The 7,907-nt window shown below is 34.0% G+C and overlaps 2 protein-coding genes and 1 non-coding gene across 5 annotated transcripts; 2 read left to right on the top strand and 1 right to left on the bottom strand.

Moving 5' to 3' along the window:
* The first annotated feature begins 207 nt into the window (after positions 1-207).
* LOC139898579 (uncharacterized) lies at positions 208-2,658 on the top strand. Of its 2 annotated transcripts, none has more exons than XM_071881337.1 (5): positions 208-317; positions 972-1,084; positions 1,180-1,757; positions 1,853-1,973; positions 2,363-2,658. In XM_071881337.1, exons 1-5 carry the CDS (start codon positions 210-212, stop codon positions 2,394-2,396), a joined length of 954 nt encoding a protein of 317 aa, XP_071737438.1. In that variant the 5' UTR covers positions 208-209; the 3' UTR covers positions 2,397-2,658. The 2 variants fall into 2 exon arrangements, with proteins under 2 accessions (XP_071737438.1, XP_071737437.1); XM_071881336.1 differs by having other exon boundaries at positions 972-1,102.
* A 1,596-nt stretch (positions 2,659-4,254) lies between these two features.
* Positions 4,255-4,328, bottom strand: TRNAI-AAU (transfer RNA isoleucine (anticodon AAU)). Its single transcript has one exon. It is a non-coding gene; the product is annotated as a tRNA-Ile (tRNA).
* A 78-nt stretch (positions 4,329-4,406) lies between these two features.
* LOC139898578 (dolichyl-diphosphooligosaccharide--protein glycosyltransferase subunit DAD1-like) lies at positions 4,407-7,336 on the top strand. 2 transcript variants are annotated; one of them, XR_011777062.1, is made up of 6 exons: positions 4,407-4,534; positions 4,656-4,703; positions 5,936-6,023; positions 6,120-6,163; positions 6,609-6,751; positions 7,070-7,336. XR_011777062.1 is itself a non-coding variant. In XM_071881335.1 (5 exons), the coding sequence occupies exons 1-5, from the start codon at positions 4,445-4,447 to the stop codon at positions 6,690-6,692; spliced, it is 354 nt and encodes a 117-aa protein (XP_071737436.1). In that variant the 5' UTR covers positions 4,408-4,444; the 3' UTR covers positions 6,693-6,879. The 2 variants fall into 2 exon arrangements, 1 of the variants encoding a protein (XP_071737436.1); XM_071881335.1 differs by lacking the exon at positions 7,070-7,336 and having other exon boundaries at positions 4,408-4,534; positions 6,609-6,879.
* The last annotated feature ends 571 nt before the right edge of the window (positions 7,337-7,907 follow it).

Below are 7,907 nucleotides of genomic sequence, written 5' to 3'. Positions count from 1 at the left end.
AAACTGTTTTATTTAAACAAACTCGTATTTTCACGGGTCATTTCACTATTAATAAATAAAAGAGTAAAAATAAACAACGGGAGAAAATCTAATCACATGTTGAGCTTCAGATGTTAGAATGTGAGGGGAATAAGTGTAACATTTAGAAGTATAGAGGGTAATATTTGAACTCTTTGTATCCCTGAATTTTAGCACATAGCACTTCCAAAATGAAAATTGCGGCACACTCGCAGCAGAAAACAATGGCGAAAAATAGCCAAATTTGGGACGATTCTGCCCTTGTCAAAGCCCTAGATGACGCTATCTCTAAATACAAGGTCTCTCTCTTTCTCTGTTTATATTTCAGATCACAAAATTAATATTAATAATAGTAATAAATAAATTGTATATATATATTTTTTTTTTTTTGAACGGCGATTTTTTTGTAATAAATTGTATATTATGTGTGTTGAGTTCTGAATTTTGACTTGAATTTAAATATGTAAAATGACTAATTTTTGTTATAAATTGCTTAAGTTTCATAAACTCTTACAAATTTGCCGATTTTGTAATGTGAAGAAACTAGGTTTTGTGATATACATGTATATAACTGTATATACTGTAATAAGTACGTTGTTCTTACCTAGAGTTGTGTACATATATAAGCATACAGTCAGAGACCTTAATTTTAATTTTTAATTATAAATGAAAGTGAAACAACAGATTTAAATAGTTGTAGCTTATATAAGCATAAAGATTCAAGTCCTGACTCATTAGTTAATTCATATGGGAAGGAGATTTCAATTGCAAAATGCACCTTTACTTGATTGTACAATATATATCCGTATAAGATTATCTATGTTTGACCTTCATTTGTGATATTATGAGGAGCTGGGCCTCTTTTTAGAGCTTGTGGATGGATGCCAAGTGGCATTAGGCCTTATTGAATCTATTAGTTTGCTGACTTTTTGCAATGACCGCCTTTTGTTCAGATAATGCACAGCAAAGGAGGTGACGGTGGGTCGTTTAAGGAAGCGGAAACAATCACAAAAGACGACGAAGAAAGTTCGCCTAACTTATTAACTAGAAGTAACAAAACTAAAACGTATGCTTGTGCAAATTTGTATGTACATGAACCTCATATGTTTGTACCTCTTATTCGCTGAGGCATAGATTAACTGACTGTTGTTTTGTGTATAGTGCATATGGGGAAACAAATGATAAAAATACCGATGAACAAAAGAAGTCAATTGATACGAGAAAGACTACAGATTCAACTGTAACTGAAAAAGGAGTCGTTGAGAAAGAAGTGAGTCCGTCAAACGGTGATCAGGTTCAAGATACGGATTATAATTACGTTAATGCTGAAAGTACAGAACAGTACAACGTTCTACTCAACCAATATAATGCTGTTGAGGAACAAAGGCAAAAACTATTGCAACAACTTTACCAATACGGAAACTGGGAATCACAAGGTTATAGCTATGGTTATGGTTATAGTTATGATAGCGGTGCCACTTATGATTCTCAATACCGTAATGTATCTGCACCGCAAACTTCGGGACCACCTGTATGTACTTGTCGTCCTTATGTGTGTCCGTACTCAACTGCACCGTGCACCTCAAGTGAAACATGTGTTGGGAGTACAGCTTGTGCTCATTATGGAAACTCGGGTTCTTTAGATGATGATGGTTTTATTAAAGCTGCGATGGGAGCCGTTGACAAAGCTATTCATTCGTTTAACAAAGAGGCTACCGATATGCCTAATGTAGAACAAGGTCGGTTATAATTTTAGTATCTGCTTTTTTGATAGTGTTATTCGCTTTTGTTGCATGTGAATAAAGAAGCACCATAACTTGTGTATGAATTGCAGATGGAAAGAAAGGGCAAGAAGTAGAGACGGGGTCTGTAAATGTGGCACGAGACAAGACGTCTCAAACGGATCTCTCAGCTGTTTTGCATGCTTGGTTCTCTGCGGGATTCTATACTGGGAAGTAAGTGGTGCTTCGTTTTCTATTTTGTTTTATTAGTTATATAGGTAGCAAAACGAGTTGGCTAGTAGGACCACATGGATCTTGTCTTCCAGTAGTTGAACATGTCTAAAAAAAGGGGCCGGTTGGTTAACAGGTCATATCGGCTAAATATTTTAGACAGGTCAAAATAGATAGGGTTGGGATGACTAAAGGCACCTTTTGCAAACTAATAAATATTTTGCTTGTTGATTATTATAACATACAATTTCAATAATAACTATTTTTATGTATAAAATGATTTTTAGGCTTCTGCAAAATGTTTTATGTAATCGAAAGATAGGGGTAGTCACCCCCCTAAAATATGGATTCATTAATTTATAGCTGCTGTAACTATGTCTTCTTATATGTAGGTATCTGTCAGAACAGGCTTCTACGAAGAAATAATTTTCCTCTCGAAGTATAAATCCAGTTCAAGATCTCGTTTGACATTATACATTAGTTCGCATTATCACTTGAATTATATGGTCGCGGCTTAAGTGTTGGTGCAATTTTTGTAGAAAGTCTGAACGGTAGCAGAGCACAGCACACATTTAACAATATACATTATCTGTTGTGTGCTCAAACTTATGTTGGTGTATGTCTTTTCGTTGAAGTTATACAGTTATTTACAGAAAGGATGTGTATTTGTGATATTTGAGATATGAGATATGCAGTACATGATGTTTCTTGTATTCTTGTTCATTTGAAAAGTCAGCAGGACAGCACGTATTGTTTAGCCTGACTGAATAACTGGAACCTTTAGATGAGTGGTAAAGTTGCAGAAATGGCAACTTTGACCTTTGACCAATACTAAAATAAGGTTTGATTGGTCAAATGATCAACGCTTAAAACTTAGCTACAAAATCAATAGTTCAAAACTCAATGGCAGGTCTTCGCAAAAAAATTAAACCTCTTTTATTTAAGTACCAATTTAATTGTTCTCAAATAACAAAACACAATTTACAAATATTCTTTTTGTTTTAAAATGTACTTAACTAAACTAGAGAATAGAATTCAATAAGAGGGAGTAATAAATTTGTCATGTTTTATTCAATTTGAAACAAGACTTAAATACGCCATTTTTACACTATTTTTCATCCTTGTCCTTAAAGTTTTGTTTTCCCAGGGTTATCCTTATTGTTTGGATACGGTTTCAAATTCGTCCCTGCTGCTTACTAGTGTTATATCATCTCCATTTAGTCATTATCACGTGGATACCACCTGAGGGTTATATTGTCCATTTATACAACAACAACAACAACAACATGCCCAATCCTACATGCGTGAGGTATGTGGGAGATGAGGCGTAGACAACCCTTCCTCTATCCTAGAATAAAGAAAAATCGTTTCTCCGCCCCGAGTGAAACACTCACAAGAGTAAAGAAAGTCCTCCCTCTCTCTGTTCGACGGATAAAGAGATTGCTTCCAATAGGACCTCCGGCCCAAAAAGTAGTAGGAAAAAAAAATTATAATTTAAAATACAACAAATTTCAATCGTAATCTCAACTGTATGCATTTGACAGATCAGTTTAAACATTTAGTCATTTACATGTATACCATTTTATATTTTACATCGAATTCATAGACTTGTAAAAGTACAACTTAATTGTTCAGAACACATATCAACCACCATTTGCATAAGAATTATAATTTGACCACACTGTTGTGCAGTCCAGTTTAAACCAAATGCAAGTAACCATTTTGGTAATTTTGTGCAGTCCAGTTGTGACCACACTGTTGTTAAACTGCACTAGGTTGGAACATTCATGGGTTGATCCATTGGATTGAAGATACTAGGGTTTGTTTGGTAAGTTTTGTTTTATGTGAATGTGAAAAAGAAGATGAAAAGTCTGGAACTGCTAGCGTGAGATTGTGATTAAATAAGGCAGCATTGTTAGGTTTATTATTATTATATATTATTATTATTATTATTAAATTACATTGACCAAAGTTCCCTCATATGATCTAGTGGAAACTGATTGGACTTAACGACAGTTAATCATGAGGACGTAAATGAAATCATAGCATAACTTTAGGTTATGGTGAAATAAAAGTACTTTAGGGATAGGGTTGAAAAAAAGTGTAAACTTTAAGGACCAATGCGGAATTAAGTCTTGAAACAATAAACAATCTTGAAATATTCATACTCCGTAACTATTTTTATTATCATAAACTGCTAATGTAAAGAAGTAAGTAAAAGATTAATCATTTTTAAAGAAAATAAACTAGTACAACTTAGGAAAGATGGTGTTGATAAAAACAATGGCCCATGCAGGTCTCGAACCTGCGACCTTCGCGTTATTAGCACGACGCTCTAACCAGCTGAGCTAATAGGCCAAGATGAAATGGAATCACATACAATCTATAAATAATTAAATGTTCTGAGTCTAAATCTAAATCTAAATATGTGATTTAAGGCACCTACTGCAACTGTAATCAGATTGTGTGAAAAAATGGGGAAATCGCCGACGAGCAAAGATGGTGCACAAGCTCTCTTTCACTCTCTCCGATCTGCTTACTCCGCTACTCCAACTAATCTCAAGGTTCCCCTATTTTTTTTATCTCCAACTAATCAAATAAATTGATCTAATTCTATCTTAATTGTCATATGTATATATGCCCTAATTATGTAAATTAATTACTTTATTATTGGATTTCTTCTAGATCATAGATCTGTACGTCGTATTTGCTGTATCCACTGCTCTAATTCAGGTATTCTTATTTTGTTTTACGATTATCTAATTAATGAAGATCGACTGTACACATCTGTATTGAACTGAAAGATGAAGATTTGTTGATATATGTTTAATTAAATGGCCAACGTATGTGATTAATAGATCATAGTCACATTATTGCATATCTATAAGTGGTTTTTTAATCACCGGTATGTGATTTTGAGTGTATATTGTAGATTTATAGCTGTTTCTATATATGAGTTACATTTAGGGAGTTTATGTTATTGCTGGTGGTCTGCTTGAGTTGGTTGTTAAAGTTATTAGTAGTCTGTCAGACTTCGTTAAATCATGTGGTAAACCGCTCCGTTTGTGTTATGTAATCGTGGAAATCGAAGGAATTTTTATTGTCTATTGACCCCGCTAACATATACTAGCGGTGTACAGTACACGGTTGTAAAACTCGCTACTCGGTAAGTACTCAGTTGGGACTTTGGAGGGAGGGGCAACTTGGGGATTAATCGGATTGGACTTTTATACAATTAAATAATAAATTTAAATCTCAAATTATGTGTAAATATAGAATTCTGGTTTGATTTCATATTAATGATATTTCTAAGATAGAGTTATAGAGAGACTGAAATTAAATTGTCAGTTCTTCTCACATAATACAAAGGAAATCTCGTGGTGATATTAGTATATAACCAATGAAAATAAGATCTTTCAGTTTGATTACAAAGTATCAGTCATTGACTATTAATGAAGTTGCTGTATAATAATAGTATTTACTATGTGATACAACAACAACAACAACAACAACAACAACAACAAAACCCAATACCACATGAGTGGTGTATGGGGAGGTGAGATGTAGACAATCCTTCCCCTATCCGAGAATAAAAACAAGTCATTTCTCCACCCAGAGTGAAAACACACTCAAAAGTAGAGAAAGTCATCCCTCTCTCTATTCGACGGATAGAGAGATTGCTTCCGAGTGGACCTCTGGCCAGTAAGTAGGAAATCTTTTTTAAAAAATAGTAACATAAAATTAAAAGTAAAATTGAGACTCCATGAAAATGATAGAATCAAATTTCCATGGGTTTTAAATCCTGCCTGGAATTAATACAAAAGAAATTGATACAAATAATAAAAAAATTGTTTTACTCTTATTAAGTAGTAAAACAAAAGAAAATGTGAAGCCATCTTCATCTGCCTTTTCTTCCATTTAAATGAAACTCAAAACGAAGCTTATTTGTTTTAGTTTATTTCCAGGTGGTTTATATGGCAATAGTTGGATCGTTCCCATTCAACTCTTTTCTCTCGGGTGTGCTTTCTTGTGTAGGGACAGCTGTCCTAGCTGGTAAACTATATCTAAATCCATGTTTCATGGATGTATGTTTTGATGTCAGTTTAACATATTGTCTTGGCAACTCACTATCTTATCATTGTGATACAGTTTGTCTTCGTATACAAGTCAACAAAGAAAACAAGGAATTCAAGGTATGTTGGTTGTTGTTGCACGAAACTAAGAATGGAACATTCCTTTAACTTATTTTCACTAGAAATGTAGTCCTGTAAAGTACAGATGACAATATGGGCAGTTAGGGTTAGGGAGGTTGGTGCAACGGATCAAACCATATAGACATATATTTTTCAGGTTGGGCCGACCCACACAAATTTTTGTCTTTTATCTTCTTGATAATTGTAAAGTAATTTTATTTTAGATAAACACTTTGGTGACTTTGTACTTTATGGCCTTTTAAAGCCTATTAGGTATTAGCTATGTTTAAAAGTTTAGCCATTTGGCTATTGGCTATTAGTGGTAGAGTATAATTAGACCTGTTCCGCTAATAACGTGTTGAAATCACCATCTTTAACCACATGTTGTATGTATGTAAGTTTTGTTTTGACCTCAACTTATGACGTTAACTTTTTTTTTATGCAGGATTTACCTCCAGAGCGTGCTTTTGCTGATTTTCTTTTATGCAATTTGGTGCTGCATTTGGTGATTATGAATTTCCTTGGATGAGCATGAGTCGTATCTTTAGACAGATATGATATGTTATATGAAAGCATCAAGATGTGGAGGTAGCAATAGATCTGTTGAGTTTTACTTTGTAATGCTGAGACTTGAATTCTGTACTGGCAGTAGGATAATTTTATGAACCTTTTTACAACTTTTTTAATCAAAGAATTGGTTACTTATTTTTTTACAATAGATACATTCCTTTGTTTCATTTAATATCTTAATCTTATATATTTCCATTAGTGAATCCTACCCTAACCTTGGGTAGGGAATTTTCTTATCTAACAGCTGCTAGTGAAGGTATAAAAATGCAAATGTGATGCTGATCAGCATGAATTGTTGCCGGTAGTAAATGATCAAAATTTCTTTATTATTTGCAGGTCTGTGCTACCACATGCCATATGAAGGTTCAAGGTTGTATATAACTATTAACTCTCTCTTTTAATAATTGGACTAACTGGCTGTATTCAAATCTGTTAGTAACTCATCCTTTTGATGTGCAAAATCTTGCAAGGTGTTTGAGAGAAGGTCCTCAAACGATAATTTTAGTACACTTGGTTGTCTTGGCCTGTCAGTGTTCCATCCATGTAGTTAACTTCTGTGAGGAAAACTTTATATTTCTCGATGATATGAATAGAGAGTTTCATATTGACTGTGGTGTCTTGGTTATTGTGAAAGTAAATGGGGGTTTAAAGCTTTCTTTCGGATGTTTTCTCCTGTTTGAAACTGAAATATGTGTGCATCTACAGGTGAACAAAAAAACCGGATCCGAAAAAAATCCGAAAAAAAATCCGAAACCGGATCTTGTCAGATCCGGATCCTGTCAGAACCGGATCCGGTTCCTGGATCCGATCCGGATCCGACCGGATCTAGCCGTTGCCCCAGAACCGGATAAATACCGGATAAAAACCGGATTTTATCCGGATTTTTGAAAACCGGATAAAAACCGGATTTTTTTTTTTTTTTTTTTTTTTTTTTTTTTTGCTGTTCGAAAATCAAAAAAAAACTAGCCGTTTGGAGCGTTTTTTTTGCAGTTTTTTGAACTTTTTTTGACCATTTTACCCCTTCAAGTGTAGTATAAATAGATGGTATTGGGTTTTGGTTGAAAACACACCATCTAATTCTCTCTATTCTCTCTAAATCTCAAAAAACTCTATAATTACACTATAATTACTCACTAAACTCTACTTACTAATCCTATAATGGATAACTCACAAG

The sequence above is a fragment of the Rutidosis leptorrhynchoides genome, chromosome 3, assembly GCF_046630445.1.
Source record: "Rutidosis leptorrhynchoides isolate AG116_Rl617_1_P2 chromosome 3, CSIRO_AGI_Rlap_v1, whole genome shotgun sequence".
In the NCBI taxonomy this organism is placed as follows: domain Eukaryota; kingdom Viridiplantae; phylum Streptophyta; class Magnoliopsida; order Asterales; family Asteraceae; genus Rutidosis; species Rutidosis leptorrhynchoides.
The sequence above is the reverse complement of the archived record's forward strand: the minus strand, read 5'-3'. Positions and strand labels throughout refer to the sequence as shown.